This window comes from Corylus avellana, chromosome 1 (assembly GCF_965113065.1).
Source record: "Corylus avellana chromosome 1, dhCorAvel1.hap1.2, whole genome shotgun sequence".
NCBI lineage: Eukaryota > Viridiplantae > Streptophyta > Magnoliopsida > Fagales > Betulaceae > Corylus > Corylus avellana.
The window spans coordinates 2527192-2549574 of record NC_142490.1 but is presented as its reverse complement, the minus strand read 5'-3'; the positions used below and the strand labels follow the sequence as shown (position 1 = coordinate 2549574).

Sequence of the window (22383 nt, the reverse complement as noted above, 5' to 3'; positions counted from 1 at the left end):
GTGGGACACTAGAAGCCCAAATGACGGATACAGTTTAGATGACAAGATTAGGGGCGTGCAAAAAACCATACCCTCGACTTCCTCCAACCCGGGTGGGTGGCTTCGGACTAGAGTCCGGCCTGAAGTTGGAAGCCTTTACCCATTTCCAACAAAAGTCAGGTTGGGAGTTGGGGATTGGGAGTTGGAAATTGTAAAAGATTCTGATTAATTATGACCCGACCTAACTATTAAATTTGATTTAAAAAAATTACAAAATGGCGTCGTTTTGTACATAAGCTTTGAAATCATATATTTTATAAGAATAAAACGGCTTCAATTTGGTGGGGATATATATTCCTGCCATTCTCATCAGACGAAACCCTATCCCGCACTCGCAGCCCCTTCACTCAATCTCTAGTCTTTTGAATCTTCTATTCTCATTAGCCAACACCCTTCAACATCTCCTTCTCCATCTTGGAATCTCCATTGTCATTCACCCCTCGCCATCTCCATTCTCCACCACTATGTAAATTGTAAAAATAATTGAATTTTTTATTTTTTGTAGCGTCATAAAATCTTACATGAAATTTTACCTAACTCCATATATGAGATGTTTGAAATATGTATGAGCGGAGATGGATGTTTGTTGTACCAACCATTCTTGTTAGATCACCCCTCACCTTTGTAGGTTCCAAAAGTCTTCGTCGAATGAAGAGTTCATTGTTTTCAACTAAGAAATCTTTGTCTTCAAAGACAAAGAACAAAGAACATATCTTCATTTTCGAAAAGAGAAATACTACACAGACTCGCACTCCTAAACTCCCAAGTGCACATTCCTTGATGTGGTAGTGAAAATCACTATCGAATTTTGGATACAATGGTGATTTTCATTACCACGTTAAGGAGTGTGTAGAATTGCTCACTGGATAGATGGTTTCTAACACTTCTGCCCAACTCTGCTTCCAACATTTCAGAGGCAGGGCGGAAAACTTTTTCATTAGAGGTTTTCCAACTCTTCTGACTCTGGTGTAAGCAGAAAGCAGAAAAGTTGTTTCCGACTCTGACAGAACCGTTGCACAGCCCTAGACAAGGTGACACTACTTACAGACAAGAAGAGAGAATAAATTGGCAATACCAAAAGGAATGCCAACTGCCACTTATTACCATTCCTAATTGTGCAAATACCAGAAGAACCAGGCATATAATGAATAACTTGTGAAAAAGCAATCGGTAGAAAAGCAAGTTTCATGACAAATAAGAGCATGGTTGATAACTGCAACAGTATATTTCCTTTTCTCTTTTTTCTTTTTTTCGTTTATGGATAAGTTACAAACGAACCATTAGATTTCGAACCTGCAATCTCACCTTCCATCCTATTCTTATAAGGGGAGGAGGTGTTAGTCGAATTAGAACTCAGAGGTACAATGCCTTAACGACTTGACTTACATATCAATCTATTTTGCTATCAACATTTATCCACATGTTAGTGATCTCAGGATAAATTTGCACCACTGACAGATTCTAAAAATGAATTGAAGATCCTAAACATATAATATACTCTATTCAAAGTCTATATATATATATATGCACAAAGCAGCTAGATCACAGGCACAAAATTCCTACTACCTCAACCACGGATCATGTTATATAACCACGAAAACAGCCGAATACTTTAGTTTCAAACAGTGACACAAAGTAAGAAATCTATCCACGTTCACAACACAAACAAGATTATGCTTACAGAGAAGCCGTATTGCAACAACAACAACGTGTTCCAAACATCATGTGGCGAAAAGAGACGGGTTGGCTGTGGCAGTACCCACTTGGACTTCAAGGAGTTCTAGACGCCGCTCGAGCGTGTCAAGCTTCTCATTTAATGATGCCAATTTGCTCTTCGTTGTAGCCTCTGAAACAACAAAGAAGCATACTAAGTGAAAATTGTACAACACCACGAATCCACCCAAAAACTGAAACTTTGGTTAGAGTAAAAGTTACAAAATGGGTTGTGGGCATTCATTACATGGTGATGGGGTTATAATTCCCATATATTGATGCAAGTAAATCACACCCAATTCAGCAAATTGAGTAGCAAAGAAAGAAAAGAAAGCATTTTACTAGGAGCTATTACGACTAAGGAAAGGTAGAGGGAGACAACAGAAATGGGTACCGAATTGGACAAGGAAATCGAAGAGGCGGCGAACATTGAGGGAAATGTGAGAGATGAACTCTCGGTTCTCCCAATCCGCTTGCACCGCTATCCCGACGTTAACCGCGTTTGTGATCCCTCCAGCCCTTGCCATTCGTTTTTGGCTCTTCTTCTCCTTGAGAGGCGCACGGAGAGAGTTGCTGCTATGGTATTGGCTAATGGGTCCGAGATCTAGCAGAGGAAAGTGAATGGGTTTCAATTTCTAAGGAGAAAAATGCAAATATACAAGCAAGAGAATACGTGGGATGGTAGATATATGTATGTTTCTGCGGTTGGGTTGTTAGTTTGACTTGCTTTTCCTCTAAAGATCTTCAAAGGCAAGCATGCCAAGGACTCATAATTAACTCCAAATTTTCCAGGGCTGGGCCTCCCCAACTACCAGTAACTGTAGTGAGACTGTTAATTATGACTGCTATGTTTCAAGCTTTTTTTTTTTTTTAATTGAGTAATATATGAATATTATATAATTAGAATGACGTGATATTTAAAATTAGTTTTTTTTTTAATTGCAAATATTGATTTAATAATTAAAGTTACATCTCTTTTAAGATATTTTCGGTTATTAAATAATTCTCTATTCATAAGGCCACGTCGAACCTTATAAAATAGCTCAATGTATATAGAAATATCACCTCAACTTAACAAGTAGAAAAAAAAATAATAATAATAAAGCACATACAAAAACAAGACAAAAGAAAAATAATAAATAATAATAATTTCTTAAAAAAAGAAAAAAGCAAAAGAGGAATGGAGGTTAACCCCCCGTTATCCCATCCAGTCACACTGTTGTTGGCAAAAGGGACATGATAGGTCGCCTCATACATCCACGTTGAGGAGCGGCCACCTATCAAGCCACAGAGGGTGTGGGTGGGTCACCCGACCCATCCACGTTGCTATTGGCGAGGCGAAGTTATCCACGCTCTCCATAGGTAAGTGAGTCGCTCAAACCACTAATAAAGGGAGGTGAAATCGCCTTATCACGTTGTTCTTCATTGGTGAAAGATATGGATTATCTCACCCTACCAACGAAGGAGGGGATAAGGTCGCCCGACGGCCCCGACCACCCCATAATTCAATTGGTGAAGAAAGTAGGTCACAACCCACCCAACACCGCACATAGGGTGTGAGTGAGTTTCCTCTTTCATTAGTAAGCTACCCACCCACCTCCCTTCCCCACCCCCTTTCTTTTTTCTTCTTTTTTTTTTTTTTTTTTTCTTTTTTTTTAATTGCCATGTTTTAAGTTAAAGTGGCATTTTTGTAGACATGGATCCATTTTATTGGGTTTGATTTGACCTGTGTATCATTTTCTTGATAGATATCTTTAGATCTTAAGTATCATTTCATTCATTTAAATTCAATGATTCAAATTTTATCACCTTATTGAGACGTAATAAATTAAAAACAATAAGATAGTTTAAAATATGCTAAACATGACAAAATATAAATTATTTGATTGAAAAGAAATTAGTTTATATCTTAAATTTTTTGCCACAATTTAGAGGATCTTAATACATTAGTCATATTAATGCAATCCATAATATTTATTCCATTTTACATATTTCTCCATATAAGAAAATAGACCTCCACTCAACATTCATCAATTTAATATTATGTCATGTTGCACTTTTTGAGCAAATACAAAAAAACTGACCATGGGGCCACATAAATAATAAGAAATATTCCCCAAAATGCACCCCCCCAGAAAAAAACCCATGACCATGACCTTTAACCAAGAGATCTGAATAGGCAATTCATTTTTTGGCATTTATTGCATAAAATTACTTGCATGTGCTTTTACAATCAAGGTCACCCCAACTGAGAAATGTTTGCTTCAAATCTTATTCTGGGCTCTTTTTCCATTAGGGTTGGAGAAGTAAGATTGACTTGATTAGCCAGCCCAGAAGTAAACAGGCCTGCATATCCTTTATGATGTGATGAATGTTATGCAGAGGCTGGGACCTGTAATAGTCCATTGTGCCTCAGCAGTGGCTCTGGTGAAGGTTGGCGCCCACGGAATTCCACAAATACCTGGATGCAACAAAGTTCTATGTTATCGCCATTAGATAAAGACATGTTTTTAAATGTACATTCAACTAGAATGGTTGGTTATTAAATTATGTTGCAATTAATGAAGAAAACAAAAGGTTATATATATTCTAACCTCTAGCGGTGGCTTGCCACCTCCAAGAGCAAGGATGGTCTCTCGGAACTTGTGCCCTGTTTCTACCACAGCCTGTTGCAAGACATAATCACTCTTTATGTAAAATGTGGTAAAAATAAGCAGACTTCTTTACAATGTTAGGGAGCTCTGCCTGTTAATTGTTAAAAAGAGAAAGAACCCAGGGCAAATGCACTAAATTTTTCATAACAAGTAAGGTCAACAATTTTTGACATAATTTGCAAATCTAGCACAAAATTAGCGGATTAGAGTTAATGGGTCTGGCCCATTTAATTTTTTGATAAGTAAACAACACGAAATTAATAAGTTATGATTAAGGAGTCTACATGTTTAATTAAATAGATCGAGTTAAGATAGACCTATATAGTCTTATATTTATGATTCGACTCGACACGACCTGAACCCAATACACAAACATGAATTGTCACGCTTATGTTAACAAGCCTTCAAAAGCTTTTTGTTTAAGTATTTAGTCTCCAGAATTCTAATTCATCACCATATACTGTATACATACTTGAAGGCTGATAACCCAACTTTAATTTGGCATGTTTGTCCCGGACTCTTATGTGGATTCCCCCCATAAACCATGGCCTCGCTATGATCTAATCTACCACCCTTAAATTGTAGCAAATTATCAGAACTTCATATTCCATGACCAATTTGTGCAGATTCCGAAAAACAATGGACAATGTTTACCAAGTCTTCAGTAAGGTGCCCCACTGCACCATTAGTTAAACATGACACTACCAATATAGAGATCAATCAGGTGAGATATGGAGACGTACTCCAATTTAGAAACTATATTCCATATGCATAAATGAAAGTATAAGAAATGATAAATCAAGGTAAGTTGCAAGAATATAAAATGCCCGTCCTTCTGGACAGCATTTTTTGACATACATTGCTGTCATCTAGTCCAGCATCTTCAAATGCAGAGAATGCATCTGCTGACAACACCTCAGCCCACTGCCAAATGCAGAAATATGCTTTCAGAATAAAGTCTAATGGAGGAAAAAAGGGTAAAACAGGCGAGCAGTAAAGAGCATCCCAACAAATCACAGTATGAGAGATAATTATGTATACTACAGGAATAGAACATACCTTGTAGCTGTAGTATCCAGCAGCATATCCACCTGAATCACAAAATTTTTTATAAGGAAAAATATCACAAGGTAAGGCTGCAGCTAAATAAGTAGAAATGATGCTGAGAAAGTCAGTAAATCTGACAGGGAGAGGAAACCTGCAAATATATGGCTGAAACCACAAAGGAACCTGTCTTCTAGGAGCGGAGGGATCACTTGCGTCCTTTCAGAAACCCTCCTATCAACATCATAGATGGTTTCCAACCCACCAGGTACGTACCTTGAATGCAGCTCCAAATCTACACTAGCAAACCTTATCTGAAAAATTACAATAAAATGCAAAGTCCTTAGAAAGCCAGTCATCTATATGAATATCATGAAGATTTTAGTTTAGTTCCCTTGGAACCATAAGCGCCACTCATTAAAATAAAATCACGCAAAGAGTAACAAAGATTCATAATTCTAACTTCCATGAGGAAACAAAAATGAAACATAAAATCAAGACATACCAAGAGAAACAGGAATAAATTTTGTTTTGAAGTAAAAAAAAAAAAAAAAACCTTGGGAAAAGAAGTATTGGGAAAAAAGAAGCATAATAATAATCACAAGGATATGTTAACATGACACTCCATGTCCAACCTTAAATGTTTCCACTGATACAACTATTATTATTATTTTTTTGATAACGGGACAATATATCAACAACAGGAATTCATTATTAGCTATCAACTACATTAATCTACCTGCCATTGATTCTATCAGCATCAGAGCCAAAATCCCTTGATGACCTGAGATCAACCCTTTTCTAATGCCAAATCAAGCCCCATGCTTCATCATATGTCCTTTAAAATTGCATGTTAAGTTAAGAACACTTAGAAAAGGGGTGGTGACCACGGTGACAGAGCACCTTGAAACCGCACCAAGCACACCAAAATATATAACTATTTGGATTCTGTTATCTTTCATCACATATACATATACGTGGAATAAATGTTAATATCACCCTCTGCCAATCTCATATGTTATAGCTTTTATGTTTAGGAATACCCAGTCCAATAAATAAAAAAGATGGATTAATTGGAGTGATAACGGGAAACTTTTGCTTGACAGTTGAGCTAATAGACATTGCGCTTCCATATGAAAAGGCCAGGCTTGCATATTATGCAGCAATACTCTCAAATTTCATGTAAGAGCACATTCTAAAGATTTCTAATGGCTTTAACGAGCTTCTTTCTCAATGGTTCTTATTCCACATTTACTCACATCTCACCTCTGCAAGACTTGTATGCTAACGTTATGACAACATGGTCTTTCCTAAGTTACAGAAAGCTCAGATAGGTTCAGTATGCAGAACCAGAACTAGAACGTGGTATGCCACTTATCACAGCATGTGAACTGAAATGAAAACCCAATACTAAATTCACACTGGTGGCACAAAAGAATATACCAAAAATGAATGGAAACAGAGAACATGGAAGGAAAAAATAACACCAACAAAATGCACTGACCTGACGAAGACTTAGTGAGCCAGCACGAAAAGTCCTAGCTGCAAGAAGCTTCAAATATACTTCTTCAGGGAGACTCTCCCCAGTTTCATAATGCTTTGCAATGCTCATCAAAGTATCCCTAAAGATCCATCGAAAAATAAATGATGAGATAATTATAATGCATTAAAATGCTTGTAACCTGTATATTGTTACATGAATACTAGTATAATAGAGAAAAACACGGGGTCCCCATTTGGGTTCTTGTACTTCAAATTTATCACCATATGGGAAAAAGGTCAAAAATATGAGATCATTTTCAATTCCCAGTAAGGTCCAACACCGCCCCCCACCCCCAAAAAAAACCAACAAAAAGAAAAGATGCATTATGGGTAAGAACCAAGCACCTGCATTGTACATGTCACGTACCCTTAACAGATAACACGCAACATGGTAATTTAATTAAGTACGATATAGAAATGGAATTGTTTCACTATGGATCAGAGATCCCTCATTATACTGGGCACAGATGAAAGATCATAAAATTTGATGTCCCAAAGTAAGGATCTATGAAGACATAATTACCTATGGTAACACCAGTTTTCCATGAACTGAGAAGGTAATTCAACGGCATCCCACTCAATCCCCCTAATACCAGAAACTAGACCCTCATCCTGTTTGGTCAGCATATGCTGAAGTGCATGACCAAATTCATGGAAGACCGTCTCAACCTGCAAAAAGGCCATTAACAAATCTGACAACAAATAATAAATAAAACTGCAGAACCCTAAGAATTTAACCAGAATTTTCCAAGATCGCTTCTTTTTACATGGATAATCATTGCCTTAAAAGTCGGTGAATTACATGGAAATGGGGACATATCCTCGGTGGTATTACATTGAAATACTACATACAAAGCCAAAATCATGGAAAGAAGGGCAAAAATGGTAAGACATGTTTGCACTTTGAATTCCGTAATGGCACTACGGGCAAGCCCAGAACTGCTCATAGATATAGGTATTTGTCTAGGCCTCGCCCAAACAGAAGTTTTATGTTTTTCTTTTATATCAGAAGCTAAATGATTTTCTAAACCAACCATCTGGTCATATCATTCTGAGAAATTTGAGATAAATTAAGCAAGCTATCAACCAGATGAATGGACCCAACCCTTTATTCTTAACTAAATGGTCGAGAAACTCAAATGTACCAACTCCAATTCAGCCATTGGATATAAGACTGAACTGGACCATGTTCTTTAAAAATTACTGCTTTTAAATCATCACATTCTGAAGCCAGCATATACACGAAGCTGCAGGCAACACCATTAAACAACATATGACAATGACATAGTTTATAACTCCTATATTGAGATAGACATAAAATAAACAACTCCGGACAAAGCTGTGAAACACATCAAATTTATACATTTTCGTACATTCTGACAAATAGACTCTCTAGGCTCGCCCCCTTGACTTTGACTTAACACAAGCATAACAGGCTGCTGAGTCCTCTAGTGCCATTCTGTATCATCTTAGGAGCTACAAATTATAGATAATAAGCTAAAAGCCAATTTAACAGAGTTTACCTCACGGAATGTCATGAGGCTTGGTTTGTTCCCAACTGGTGGTGATTGATTGCACACCATGTGGGCAATAGGCAACCTTGCAGAGGCACCATCACGTGACAACACACGACTTCGACCAACAACCTCATCCATCCATGCACCTCCCCTTTTCTCAGATGGTCGAGAATATGGATCAAAATAGAAGTACGCAATAGGACTACTGGAGGAATAATTGACACAGTAGAATCTAACATCTTTGTTCCAAACCTAACAATAACAACCATATATTAAAGGGATGTGAAACTAATGGTCTAAGTTACAGAAACCAAAGCACAACATGATGAAGCAACTTAAAGTGGACCGTGAAGGAACTACAATATAATACCGGAGCTAGACCATCAGCTGGCTTAATATCAATTCCAAACAGTGTCTTTGCGAGGTCAAAAAGGCCATCCATAACCTTTGGCAAGGAGAAAAATGGACGCAGTTCTTCCTGTAGAATATAAAAGCAGAAGACACTTAAGTTTCTCCAAGCAAAGTAACAAGCTAGCTAGAATTGGGCAACATTTAAAGTAATACTCCTTCAAGTGCATACACACACACACACACACACACACAAACACACAGATATGCACATATACAAAATACACCTACAATTTTTCAACTATAGAGAGTATTTCTAAGAAATGGTTGACAGGCATAACATAGACAAATATCCTTATCTACATTCAGAATGAGACTGATACAATAGCAAAATCAAAGAGACAGGAGACAATTATATAACAAACTGTCTGGAAAGTGGAAGCTGAACTGTCTACTGATCTCAAACAGACATGGGATTAGAAATGCACAAGTATACGGACACATGCACACATCGTGCACACACAGAATAGAGATTGACCTCATTGATGTCAAACTTTGACTCGCGAAGCCTCTCACTCCAAAAGCTGATGTCCCAATGGTTCAAATCATCAGCTTCTAGTGCACCCTGATTCTTGGAGAAATTTTTTACGTCATCCATATCTACAAGGATCAAGTGTACAATCCAGGCCTCAGGCATTTCCAGCATAAAAAGGTATTCTTAGAAAAACAGTCGCATTAAGAATGAAAATTTAGGCATTGTTTTCAGAATAGATTACAGACATATAAAACATACAAAACTTGGGTAAACAAAAGCATCTTCTTTTGAGATCAAAATACCACTATAACTAAAATTGTAACTTTACAAAAAGTGATCCATTTACAACTATGAAGAAACTGCATACACTGCACTACCTTGAACCGCAGCATTCCAGGAAGCACTGCGAAGTTTTTCTAGCAGCTCTTCTGCTTTTTCAACAGTAGCCATTTTGGTTGCCATGCTTACCTGATAAAATATATTTCAGCAAGTCTACCATAGGAAAGTAATGTTAAACATAATAGGACATACCTCAGCATAATTATTGTAATTGAGAAGCTTAGCCTTTTCCGACCTAAGCTTCAAAATCTGGTCAATTATTGCTGCATTATCCAAATCTCCACTCGAGGCTCGAGTTACATAAGCACGGTAGACTTCCTCACGCAAAGATCGGTTTCGAGCATGTTGCATAACAGACATAAAACTTGGAGCATCCAACGTTATTATCCAAGGCCCATTCTCAGCAGTAGCATTTTCATGACCCTGGTGAGATAGATAGAGATGCATGAGTAATACTAGACCAGATAAATGCCGATTGCAGCAAGCCCGAGGAAAAAAAAAAGATATTAAATAACCAAAATAAAATGGATTTCAACAAAGAATACCTTAGACACTGCAGTTTGGGCTGCTAATCCAAGAGCAGTAGCAGGCAACCCTTCAATTTCTTTCTTATCCATAATTAATTTTTCAAACTTCTTTGTGGCATCCAAAACATTCTCCTCAAATTTTTGAGATATTCTTTCCAATTCCTGCAAATGAAGTCAATGAAAAGAAGTCAAGGTGAGAAGAAGTAATGGTCAAGCCAAGTGACAATCTAAACTAAAATGACAGGAATCATCATCACCGCTCTTGTTTGGTCCAAGTTAACAATTTTGACATCCATTGCTACCAAATTATAGATGGAGGAAGAAGCATTATCTTTTAAAAAGAAATAAGAGATTCTTTGTTACGAGCACACATAAAAGATTCTGCTATATACCCAACAAAGGCCATGGCGTACATTAGCATATCATTGTAGCCAAAGGCCTACATTATTCAAGTAAAAGCTCCCATTATCAAGAACAGATACATGAATTTATTGTAAATGGAAAACAAAGCTCCGAGAAAGGCAGAAATCAAAGAAACAATCAAGATTCTTCAGCAGGCATTATGACCCTTTCCCATCATCAGTTTGGAGACAATAACCATACCCTCATTTTTTGATGAGAGAAATAGTCAGCATCATGTGCATTTATGCGTACTATAGCATAAGATTCTAAGCAAACTGACCACTTGATGCAACAATTGACTAAATGGAGAAATAGCCTTAAAGCATACCTGCTGAATTTTGTTAAATTGGTCTCTTTTATCATCTTCAAGAGAAACACCATTAAGAATCGCTTCCTTTATCTGGGCTGCATGCAAAGTAAAGAAGTTATTGTGGAGAATCAGACAATGCAAGACCAATCCAAAACATGTAAAAATTAATTAATTAAATTAAGGGTAGCAATTACATTCTAGATGATATAGTTTCAGCAAACTAGGTTATCCAAATAAAAGCATCTTAAAAAAAATTCATAAGTAGTGGCAATCAAGTTTACAATAACAAATGTAGATGTGTACTTCAGCTAAACTGAACATAAAGTAAAGATATGTACTACAGATAAATGTAATCAAGTAGCAATCCTATTTCACCTAAACTGAAGACACATAGCACCCTTGACAGAAAAACTCCTGCAGGAAGTGCTTTTTTTTTTTTTTTTTTTTTGTTTTATGGCCAGGTAAAGTGCTCTAACCTTATAAGATTAGAACCAAGAAGAGTAGGAAAAAAAAAAAAGTAAAGAAATTATGTGCACAAATTCAACAAATGAAGAGAACAGAATCAGAAACCCTCTCTGCTAAAGATGATATAAGATATTTGAGATACTCACATTCCACAATACGTTTACGAGCATCACTCAGTGATGACCAATCAGGAGATTCTTGAATAGCTTTAAACGCATTGTAAATAGGTTTACTTTGTCCCAGCCTCAACTCAAACTTAACCTTCTCTGGCTGCAAACCACAATTAACCCACATGAGCACTAACTAAAGAGTATAACAGCGAAAAAGAAGGCACAAACTAATGGACCTGAGACACATCCAATCAAGTTCAAAGTGTTTAATCTGTGAAGAGTGCTAACAAGTTCCTGGCTCAGCCACCCTAAAGCTAAGGATACTATACTGAATTAAGTCAATAGACCAACATCATGTAATTTTGGATCCTTTCAAAATACAGGAACGTAACAAATTTCGGGCAGTCACCCACGAACTGAAGGAGAAATTGATCTTGAAAAATTGACCCCTGCCTTTTAATGATAATTTTGAAGTTGAAATTAAGAAATAAAAATCCAAATTTTTTACGTCTAAAATGGCACTGCAGGCATAAATATAGACAAAAATATAGATACCTGAACTTCTTCGATGGCAGAACGAAGCTCAGGAGAATCCTTGACAGACTTGAGATGATTAACAATCCCCCAGGCAACAGTCAACTGGTCTACAATCTTCTCCAGTGGCTCCACCAACTTCGGCCATGACGGCTCCACCGCGCGCTCCAATTCCACCAAATCACCATCCTACAAAACCCATTATCAAAACCAAACAAAATTCAATGCCCAGTCACCAAAACACAACAAAATGATTAAAAACCCAACCAAAAAAAAAAAAACACGACATACGAGGTTCTTCAAGAGCGCACGGATCCCGGGGCGAACGTGTTTGGCTTCGACGACATCGAAGGGTGGAAAGTCAAAGTCTCGCATAAGAGGGTTGGCTTCGATGGCCTCGTCCACAGCAGTAGCAGCCGCCATTGATGGAGCAGAGAGCGTAGAGCGGTAGCGAGAGTGTGAAGGGGCTCTAGAGGTAGACTTATGGAGCGTGTGGAGGCAGAAAGAGAACGAAGAGGACCAGAGGGGACAGGGATACGATTTGGGGAATTGCTTGGGAGATAAAAGGGAACGTGGAGCGCGCTTCAGGAGTGGGTGGATTGCGCAGGTGAAAGAGATGCGCGTAGCCATTAACACGTTGGCTATAAGAAGGATTCCGAGTACCCTGTTTGGCACCATCATCATAATCTTCATTTTATCTTTTTTTTTTTTCTTTGTTTCCCATGTTTTCTGTCTAGGAATAGATCATATCGCACGGTTGGATTGTAAAGTCTGATGGGGGCCACTTTGGTGGGTTTTCCACGTGGACGGTATCGATGGGTTAGACTTAGAATCACGGCTGAGATGAGTGTGATGTGAGGCGTATTTTTATGGGATGCCTTTGATGGGATGGGCTACTACTTTTGTTCCTTTCTTCTGTGTGCAAAGTCTTCTTACAAAAAAAAGACTTTTTAGATGCTTCTACGCGAGGCTTGCTGTAACTAACTGTAAAGGAATTTGTTCGTAAATATTAAATAACATGAGTTTGAATCATATAAATTCAATGTAACTTTTATTTGATTATTAAATGAATCAAAATTGATAAAAAAAAAATTTAGCGTTATTTATTAAATGGACTTAAGTTTATATAAACTTGACTCAATTCGTATAAACTAGTCTAAATTGGTCATACCCGACACTTTTCATATGTTTATGTTTTCCTTTTTCTGTTTTTTGTTTTGTCCCTTTTTTTTTTAATCAACATGTTTAGTTCCCTAATCCCGTCCACATACCAAACCAAGGGAGAGCAGAAGAACAAAAATGACTAAATAATAGAATGAGAAGGTGCCATTGCTATGAACTCAAAGCTGCAGCAAGTTCTACATTGTCTGAATCACTAGGGCTAGAGATTGAGTGATCATGAAAATATATTCCAGCTTGATTAAATAATGCTAGTAAATGCAGTAACTCCTCATTAGACAGCTTTGAAGGCCTCTTATCTTCAAAACCACCTGAGTTCAAAACTCCTATGATCTTCTTCCTGAAAACAGCATTCATCGGCATGTCTTCTTCACTGCTGTCCACTTCTTCATCATTATCAGCAGAAGCATTATTGCTGCAATCATAATTGCTGTCATTGGAGGTACTTTCACCATTTGAGAAAGGGGTTCTGGAGATCCTCAGTAAATCCAATACCTTCTTCTTCTGCTTAAATGTAGCACCCAACGTCTTATTTTTCTTACCAAAACAGGTTCTTGTGAAAGCCCACCACTCATCCAGATTCACATCAGGAACTTCGGCTTTGGGGCGGATAATAACCACGGAGGAGTCGACCTTTGGGCACGGAACAAAGTCCCTTTTGCTGACATCCATGACGAACTCTACATCAGCCACCAGCTTCACATTTACCGCCAAGCGGTTGAACTCTGAGTCGCCAGGATTAGCCAACAGTCTCCGAGCAAACTCTTTCTGAAGGAGAAGCGTGGCGCTCCTAAATGGGTTCGCCCCGTATGCTAATTTAGCCACGAGAGGTGAAGATATCCCATACGGGATGTTGGCCACCACAAGATCGAATTGAGGAAACTCGGTCTTTAATGCATCTTTGCATATAACCTGCAAAACCCATTTGGCCATTTGCAAGAGCAGCTTTTCTCAGCAACTGACTCGTTGAAAAAGCTCAAAATTTTCAGCTAGGCATTTCATCGAACACTTCGAAAGCAAGTTAACTTACAGTGAGTCGATCTTTATATCCATGCTCGGCTACGCGTTTGTGGAGAACCTCAACCATTCGCTTATCAATTTCAACGGCGACAACCTTTCCGGCAGCTTCTAGAAGCCTCAGAGTGAGATTTCCAGTACCGGGTCCGATCTCCAGGACTGTATCGGTGGGCTTTACATGTGATTTTCGGACAATGGAGTCGAGAACTCTTGGGTTGGTGAGGATGTGTTGGCCCCTGCTCTTGTATAGATGCATATGCGACTCTGGTTTCTCCTGTCTCCTCCGAATCTTCTCGTCATTGTCATCGTTGTCGCTCTTGGGATGGCAACGACGACTGGACCTTGCGTGGAGTCGACGGAGTGAGAGCGAATGTTGCCCGGGGAAGAACCTCGAAAGGGACTTGCGGAAGCGGAGCATGTGTGGTTTTTGAATGGGTATTTTGTTTCTTTCTCCGGGAACTTTACCGTTTATATTTGAATTTCAGTCGCTGGAATTTCGTCTGTGACAACTATATGTACTGCTCTCGTATTGATGTAGCTGTAAGTGCGACATAAAGGGGTTGTTAACTCGACAAGTATAGTAGCCAGAGCATATTTTTAGAAGAATGTAGACCCCCGCATGTTTGAGTTTGCGTTTAATAATAAAAAAGTTCGTTTGACAAAAAAAAAAAAAAAAATACTCATTTGATAAAAAAAAATTGAAAGTGCTTATTAAAGGTCAAAAAGTCTAAAAATGACTAAAATACATTTTTGGTAAAAGTTTAAAAATAAAAATTTTGGCAAAAACGCTTTTTGATTTAAAAGCTCAATTTCTCAAACGCAATCTCAAGCAGACTCTTAATAAGATTGATCTAAACCAACTTGATGAACTCGTTATGCATACGAGTCAACATGCCAACAACAACTTACAAAAAATACAAGATAACCAATTAAAAATGTCACGACATCCTCCGCCAGGATGCCCTTAGCTGCGAGAAACATGTACTAGGATGTATATGTGACTTGTTTAGAGCATAGACTGGGACAGAAGAAAATAACCAATTTTCCATTATCAATTCCTTAAACAAAAAAAAAATTAAAATTAAAATTAAAAAAAAAAAAAAAAAAACAATCTCTTGCATGTGTTTTGAAAACTTGGAATTTTTTTTTGACATTTTCAAACCACAATTTTTGTTCAAACTTATATAATCACCTCAACAAATTCGTCCTGTAGAGTCCCTGCAAGTGTTACCCAAGGGTTCCATATACGATTTTTCAGTAAATTTACAATTGTAAAAGAGCATATCAACATCTGCCTTGCTAATAACATCATAGGGATAAAAAAGTAGCTGCATTTCAGATCAAGGCAAGTTTATTACATGGCAAAGCCTCAGTTAATATGTTTATCTACATTAATGAAGCTCCAAATCAAGGTTTGATGGATTTATACAATAAAAGCTCTAAATGCACATCCTTGACATATGGCCCGTCCCTTTGTCAACTGGGAAAACTTGTATGATTTTTGTTTACAGTGCCTGCCCCAAAAAGAGAATGATTAGAACACAACCAAAGTAGTAATAAACAGAACAAGTTGTGATCTGCCACATACCACAGAAGTAGCAAAAGCTGTAATAAAAGATACAATAAAAGAATGTCCACAAATCGTAATAGAAGACCATAATAAGGCATTTCTTTCTACTTCTAGATATCACTGAAGTCCAAATGTATCAGAAATTAGTTTGGGGACCTGAAAATATGTGATATAAATTTGCTCACTAATGTGCAGAAAACCAGCATGTATAGATGATTCTTTCTTTGGATCAAATCAATGAGAACAAAGTTTTTCTTTAAACTGGGTTGGAAGAATTTCTTCAAACCCAGTCTAATAAACTAAGAGAAATGCTAGAGATCCGGAAAATTTTTCAGAATTTTAGTTTCCGACTGACGTGGCTGTAGTTAAGTAAACTACAGTTAAGTTTTTTTGTTTTTGTTTTTTTTAATAAAAAGTAAACCCACTCACCCACCCCACCCACGCATGCTATCCCCTTCACCTTCAGCATGCTTCTCTCTCTCCCAAAAATCACGCACAGCACATCACAGTTCTCTCTACCCAACACCAGCAGCATCAAGGTTGGTGCAAAATAATCTCTAAAAGGAATTCATTGGCTCCACAGGAAATAAAGAATACTGCAGATCTGTGAGAAGTACCATCTGAAAAAAAAAAAAAAAAAAAAAAATCCCTCTTGTCAACTGCGGGTGTCGCCGAGAGAGAGAGGAGCGTGGGGAGAGAAGCACCGGATGGTGGACGTCAGCTCCGATCTGGTGCAGTGGGTCGGCGTGGCGTGGGCCTTGTCGGAAGCCAAATGCGTGAGGGTGGGGGAGAGAGAGCAGACCTGTGGTGTTGGGGAGAGAAATTTTTTCTTTTGGGGCCGAAGGGGATAGGTCTATTTCTTTTTTTTTTTAGTTTGTTTTACCAACGCCACGTCAGTCGGGAACCTCAATTCGGGAAAACTTTCGGGACGCGCAGCAGCTCTCATAAACTAATGTGTCCAAAATGCATGTGAGAATCCAATTTGGAGAAAAAAATTTATCCAATCAATAATATCATTGTTACTTTTCCATTTTCATATTATCAAATGGACACATTTTTATACTGGATGAATATTTTCCGAAGTATCCCACCTAAAACTTGCCATTGTTTTCTCTACATATTCACACACGACTCTTCTATGAAAATGTCCCACGAAGAAAATAAACAATCATTAGTAGTTAACATTTTTCTCTTGCTAAATTATTCTTTATAAGAAAAAAAAAGTAGAAACTTACCTGACACAGAGAATCTCTTTCTCAGTTCCTGTACTTCATGGATTCTTTCTCAAACCCTATCGTAGGAAATTGCTTTGCATACTCCTCAACATCATGGCGGAGCTTTGCGATCTCAGATTGAAAGTGAGAGCCGGACTGCATTGTGCCCAAGAAGTCCTTCAACTTTGTTCCTGGTTTTCACATCACAATTAACCTGCATTAGTAGATTCAAGCGCTGGGGTTTTCCCCTGCCAACCATTCCACCGCACAAGTGTGTGTACATATCCACATGAATGGTGATCATACAAGCACAAGCCGAAGGAGCATGAAATTTTCACTATCAAAGATTTAGACACCTTTTGTTTCTGCTTTGATCTTCACTGCCAACTTCACAGCAGCATCAAAGAATTCTGCTACCTTAGCAAAATCCTCCTCAACAAATCCCCTGGAAGTAAGAGCCGGGGTTCCTGAAGTGCACAAGGATTCATCAGGTTAAATTACCAACGAAAAATAAAAGAAGTACCATCTGATCAGTGAAGAGTCTTTACCCATCCTGATGCCACCAGGAACCATGGCAGACACATCTCCAGGAACAGTGTTTTTGTTGGCTGCAATGTGAACAGATTCCAACACCTTCTCAACTCTGGAGCCATCAATACCCTGTAGAAAGAGAATAACAGTTGTGTTAACCTAATCCTACATCTCTCAGAGAGGGCCAACATCTGTAATGATTCTACCAGGATACTTCTTATTGTCTTCCAACCAAGACTCAGTAACAGATTAATTTCAAAGTTGTTGTCCAATGTAAATCACAACTAATTGGTAGAGTTGGATGATCCCATAAGACACAAACCACCGTAGCATGGAAGCTTCTCTAGTCAAGAGAGAAAAGAACAAAGAAAAAAGAAAAAAAAGAAAAGAAAAAGAGAGCATATTACCTTGTTCTTCAAATTCACCAAAACTAGGTGGTTCTCAGTACCACCAGAAACAAGTTCATAACCATTCTTGATCAGAGACTGCAAAATTTGTCAAGTTTCAACAATTAAAACACTGAAAGCAAATTAATTAGATCCATATATTGATGAGAGAACATCATATAGATTAAAATTCCAAGATATGTCAACAAGATAAAGTTGTATTTACAAGATTTTTGACTCAATAATAAACTTTGCTGCATCTCATAAATCTTATACCTGTGCAAATTTTGAGCAATTGCTGAGAACTTGCTCTTGATAGCCTCTGTATTCTGGAGTTGTAGCCTGCATCCAGACCAGATTAAGAAAATAATGTGAATTCAAAAAGATTGAAAAGCACTCAAGTGAAATGACAAGCTAATTTTGGAAAAAACATACTTTAAGATTGGGGTGGAGTTGGGAAAGGGGGAGGGAGGAGGTTTGGTTTAGAGGATATGATCCATGTATTGGTCATCTAAAAGGAAATATGACACTTGGGACTTGGGAGCCAGTTTTCCTTAAAATTGCTTTCAATACACTGCCTTTCAAACCATGCTTTTTTATTTAAAAAAAAAACAATTTGGCACTTCCAATCTCATCCTGTGAATCTCATAACAATCACACAAAACCCAATTCCTGCAATAACGCCTCAGTAACCAGTGTATGTCAACTGTTCCATTAAGCATCATGTACATTACTAACCTACAACCATTGATAATGTGTACAAGAAGAACAAAAAAAAAAAAAAAAATACTAGAGCAAATAATTTACTTCGATGGGCACTTCAAATCATTTTTATGTACTTTACTCTGCAACAACCTTTTTGGGGGCATGGTCACTATTCCACAGAACAAACCCCAACCCTAATAAATAGCCAGTGACGTGGATCCCTTTCTGCCATGAGTAATTGGAGCAAAAGCTATAATTACCCAAAAAATGATGAGAATTATCTTGTTAGCAGGCAAACCTGTTTCAGTGCAACTGCTAAGCCAGCAATTGTGTGGTTGTGTGGGCCACCTTGAAGTCCAGGAAATACTGCCTGATTTATTTTGTCTTCATAGTCATACAAAACCTTCAGGAAAAGTAAAAAGTATGAAGTTTTCATCTATGCCATATAATTTATCTCAATATCAGAAAAAAGCCTAGAAATGATGACAATAAGTAAAACTAGATTTGACACAGAAAGAGTAAATATCTTTATATAATGTGGTTTTTCAACGAAACTCACCTCATTCCCTTGTTTGTTAATCTCTTTTAACCCCTTCCTGAAGAAAATCATGGCGCCACGTGGCCCACGAAGAGACTTGTGAGTTGTGGTGGTCACAACATCTGCATACTCAAAAGGTGATGGGATGACACCAGCTGCCACCAGCCCACTAATATGTGCCATATCTGCCAACAATATAGCTTTCTGTTTGTCACAGACCTGTCAAATACAAAAGCTACGTAACCTTGGTTCCTCAAGACCATAACCTCAGCTAAAAACCAATATATAGTAATACATGATAATTTATTGCCAGAGATCAACCTAAGGGAGGTTACCTTGCGAATACGTGCATAATCATACAGTCGTGCATAAGCACTAGCACCAGCTACTATCAACTTTGGCCTGAAGAGTGTGGCACTTTTCTCCAACTGAAATTCACATCTTATCATGTCACACAAAGCTTCAACTCACAGATAGATAGGGGAATTTGAAAATTAAAAAAGGAAAAAAAAAATAAAAATAAAGAGGGAGTTGAGCTGCTAAGCTACCTGGTCATAGTCAATATAGCCAGTGCTCTCATCCAATCTATATGGCATTGTCTCAAAAAATATAGAGACTGCGGATATCTTTTTGGTGTCAGTCTGCACAACAACAAAAGAAACACTCTTAAGATCCATATACAGACAACCCAAAAATAGTGTATAAACAATGAGAGATAATAAAAATGTGTTACAACTACCAAATCCACTTCAAAAGTTCAAACCTCAAGAAGATAAATTTTATGATCACAGTGCGCTACACAAAGCTTTGATGACTTCCCAAATAAAAAAGAAATGTTATAGAAATTTGTGAAAAAGACGCCTAGACCTTCAAAGGAAATAAAATCCAATACAACTTAGGTCAATGCATGATAGATCTATAATGATCAGGAATCAGGATAAAAGAAATTATTTTGCAGAGGCTAGGCTTGATGGAAGCTGTAAGTACCTGATAGCCATGAGAAAGATGCCCACCATGAGGAAGATCAAGTGCCATAATTCTATCATGAGGTTTTAACAACGCAGTGTAAACTTGAAAATTAGATGGAGACCCAGATAGAGGCTGCACGTTCACTGCAATGTCAAAGGTGATACTAAATTTAGGAAAGCTTGTAACTGACCACATTCTAAAAAAATCAAGTCCATTAGGTTGGCAAGGTATCAGTGAGAAAAGCAGAGGTTCTAATCACGTCCATTAGTCATTATGACCGGTAATTTTCAGATGGGAATCCATCGATACATGTATTCATAGCTAACTATGTATTTGATTCAGAAAGATTTTGAGAGAGATATTATGCACATGTATGTGTTTTCAGGAAGTATCAACAGGCACCTACAAATAAAAGTAAGAAAATGAAAGCAAGAAAATAAAAATTAGCTGGAGGCTCATATTGCCATACAAAAATAACACATATTTACCTCCCCATTTCGCTGGATCCAACCGAAATGCCTCCAAAGCACGCTTCTGGCATAAGGATTCTGCCATGTCAATGTACCTGAAACATGAGAGAGTTCCATGCATTTCTTTATCAAAATTTAATCATGCAGTCCAAAAATAACAACTTAAAGGGATCAACAACAAAGCTAATTGCAATAACATCCATGACAAGCACAAGCAAGAGATGAAGAAGATCCCACGTACTCGTTTCCTCCATAGTATCTAGCACCAGGATATCCTTCACTGTATTTGTTAGTCATGATAGATCCAACTGCTTGCATTACAGAGAGGGAAGTGAAGTTCTCTGAGGGAATAAGTTCTAGCCCCTTTACCAACACAATAACCAATACCAACAAGAAATAAGATAACATAATAAAATGTGATTAGACATTCATACTCTAGAAAAGCCTGTAACCATTCACTTAATCATGGATAAAATTTAAAAAACGAAAAAGAAGTGTAACCTAATTCTTAAATTTTGTCCATGGAATTAATACAACTATGTGGCTTAGTTGAGTTTTAAACTTTAATTTAACCTTAATACAATCGGCCGAAGACCACATTTCATCTGAAAAAACAATAAGAAAAATATAATTTCCAATTATTTTTCTCAATTCTCTCAGACAGATTTGTGGATGATAAATCACGACTTATTCCAAAGCTTAAGTTAATATAAAATTGTAAATTTAAACATTTAAATTAATATTTAAACACTCCCATAAACCAGTAAGCCACATGGAATATTTAACTAAAAATTTAGATAAAATATAGAGTCGAGTTTCAAACTCAAAATCTATGTTAGAATGCCATATTATATTACTACTTGCCCCCAAAAACTTAAGACTGATAAGAAATGATAGAATTAATAATTCAAATTAACATCTTAACAGTAGAAAATAAACAGAAATTAAATGAGCAAGAAAAAAAAAAATCTTCTCACTTGTTGAAACAATTATTTATCCCATGCTAGTGAACCTAACAATCTACGACAAAAAAATTCATCCTTAAGTTTCGACACTAAATAGGCAAGTGTTACCTTCCATTGTCTAGCTTTCTCAAGCTCTATAATGTTCGCAATCTCCGGATCCACAACCTCCAGCGGAGCATTCAATTGCTTCGGCCACTGTAAAAAATCATATATATTACTACTACCAAAACAGAGCAATACATAAGTAAGTACGTATGTATGTGAATATAGAGAAAGGATTCATGAGCTCACTGTGACGCGGGTTTTCTCCTTCTCGTAGACAGCCTCGTTTGGCAAGGATGACTGCAAAACAGAAAAATCCGAACGAAAGCAAGTTGTGAGAAAATGAACTAATTAGGCACTCAAAAAAGAAAGAGCAACAGAGAGAACCATGTAATAGAGGGAGGCGCCATTGGAGAGGGGGCGAATCGGCTTGTCGACGGAAGAGGCAATCCTGCGAAGCGCCATTGCCATTGCCATCCCTCTCTCTCTCTCTCTCTCTCTCTGTGTCGCTCGCTCTGGTAATGTATCGTTGTCTGTTATGTGGGTGAGATTTTGGTGGTTGGAGAAAATTTTCTTGGTTTTCTGGATTTGTCCTTGTCCGGGGTTGGTTAATTTTGTATTTTTATTTTCTAATCAATTAAGGAAACGGGAGGCCTTGGTTGTTTGGTTGTTGATTAGAGCATTGGCATCCATCTGATTTACCCGCTTTTTTTTTTTT

At 37.6% G+C, this 22383-nt stretch overlaps 4 protein-coding genes across 4 annotated transcripts; all 4 read right to left on the bottom strand.

The window, feature by feature from the left end:
• Positions 1 to 1599: 1599 nt before the first annotated feature.
• On the bottom strand, positions 1600 to 2551 carry BRK1 (BRICK1). Its single transcript, XM_059579909.2, has 2 exons — positions 2147 to 2551; positions 1600 to 1885 (listed from the first exon to the last, which is right to left on the bottom strand). Exons 1-2 carry the CDS (start codon positions 2277 to 2279, stop codon positions 1761 to 1763), a joined length of 258 nt encoding a protein of 85 aa, XP_059435892.1. The 5' UTR covers positions 2280 to 2551; the 3' UTR covers positions 1600 to 1760.
• Positions 2552 to 3755: 1204 nt separating this feature from the next.
• On the bottom strand, positions 3756 to 12801 carry LOC132168847 (putative cytosolic oligopeptidase A). The gene is made up of 17 exons (XM_059579908.2): positions 12371 to 12801; positions 12101 to 12268; positions 11582 to 11705; positions 10989 to 11065; positions 10277 to 10420; positions 9924 to 10154; positions 9770 to 9860; positions 9396 to 9517; positions 8880 to 8987; positions 8516 to 8761; positions 7516 to 7661; positions 6955 to 7072; positions 5605 to 5764; positions 5466 to 5497; positions 5265 to 5330; positions 4347 to 4418; positions 3756 to 4213 (listed from the first exon to the last, which is right to left on the bottom strand). Exons 1-17 carry the CDS (start codon positions 12770 to 12772, stop codon positions 4127 to 4129), a joined length of 2394 nt encoding a protein of 797 aa, XP_059435891.2. The 5' UTR covers positions 12773 to 12801; the 3' UTR covers positions 3756 to 4126.
• A 568-nt stretch (positions 12802 to 13369) lies between these two features.
• On the bottom strand, positions 13370 to 14860 carry DIM1B (Ribosomal RNA adenine dimethylase family protein). Its single transcript, XM_059583025.2, has 2 exons — positions 14289 to 14860; positions 13370 to 14170 (listed from the first exon to the last, which is right to left on the bottom strand). Exons 1-2 carry the CDS (start codon positions 14691 to 14693, stop codon positions 13412 to 13414), a joined length of 1164 nt encoding a protein of 387 aa, XP_059439008.2. The 5' UTR covers positions 14694 to 14860; the 3' UTR covers positions 13370 to 13411.
• Positions 14861 to 15588: 728 nt separating this feature from the next.
• On the bottom strand, positions 15589 to 22251 carry SHM1 (serine transhydroxymethyltransferase 1). Its single transcript, XM_059581514.2, has 16 exons — positions 22053 to 22251; positions 21915 to 21965; positions 21732 to 21818; positions 20900 to 21021; positions 20677 to 20753; positions 20207 to 20331; positions 19768 to 19860; positions 19555 to 19647; positions 19241 to 19438; positions 18980 to 19084; positions 18253 to 18318; positions 17998 to 18075; positions 17608 to 17719; positions 17416 to 17526; positions 17081 to 17250; positions 15589 to 15789 (listed from the first exon to the last, which is right to left on the bottom strand). The coding sequence occupies exons 1-15, from the start codon at positions 22140 to 22142 to the stop codon at positions 17102 to 17104; spliced, it is 1557 nt and encodes a 518-aa protein (XP_059437497.1). The 5' UTR covers positions 22143 to 22251; the 3' UTR covers positions 15589 to 15789; positions 17081 to 17101.
• Positions 22252 to 22383: the final 132 nt, after the last annotated feature.

What these genes read in the sequence shown, in the direction of transcription:
- BRK1 (XM_059579909.2), bottom strand. Translation starts at nt 2,279, where the DNA reads ATGGCAAGGGCTGGAGGGATCACAAACGCGGTTAACGTCGGGATAGCG. An exon ending in CGATTTCCTTGTCCAATTCG is followed by an intron (nt 1,886 to 2,146) that starts GTACCCATTTCT and finishes TTGTTGTTTCAG; the next exon opens with AGGCTACAACGAAGAGCAAA.
- LOC132168847 (XM_059579908.2), bottom strand. Translation starts at nt 12,772, where the DNA reads ATGAAGATTATGATGATGGTGCCAAACAGGGTACTCGGAATCCTTCTT. An exon ending in ATTACAATAATTATGCTGAG is followed by an intron (nt 9,861 to 9,923) that starts GTATGTCCTATT and finishes ATATTTTATCAG; the next exon opens with GTAAGCATGGCAACCAAAAT. An exon ending in CTGGAATGCTGCGGTTCAAG is followed by an intron (nt 9,518 to 9,769) that starts GTAGTGCAGTGT and finishes TGATCCTTGTAG; the next exon opens with ATATGGATGACGTAAAAAAT.
- DIM1B (XM_059583025.2), bottom strand. Translation starts at nt 14,693, where the DNA reads ATGCTCCGCTTCCGCAAGTCCCTTTCGAGGTTCTTCCCCGGGCAACAT. An exon ending in GATATAAAGATCGACTCACT is followed by an intron (nt 14,171 to 14,288) that starts GTAAGTTAACTT and finishes TGGGTTTTGCAG; the next exon opens with GTTATATGCAAAGATGCATT.
- SHM1 (XM_059581514.2), bottom strand. Translation starts at nt 22,142, where the DNA reads ATGGCAATGGCAATGGCGCTTCGCAGGATTGCCTCTTCCGTCGACAAG. An exon ending in AGGAGAAAACCCGCGTCACA is followed by an intron (nt 21,819 to 21,914) that starts GTGAGCTCATGA and finishes GATTTTTTACAG; the next exon opens with TGGCCGAAGCAATTGAATGC. An exon ending in GGATCCAGCGAAATGGGGAG is followed by an intron (nt 20,332 to 20,676) that starts GTAAATATGTGT and finishes TTGACATTGCAG; the next exon opens with TGAACGTGCAGCCTCTATCT.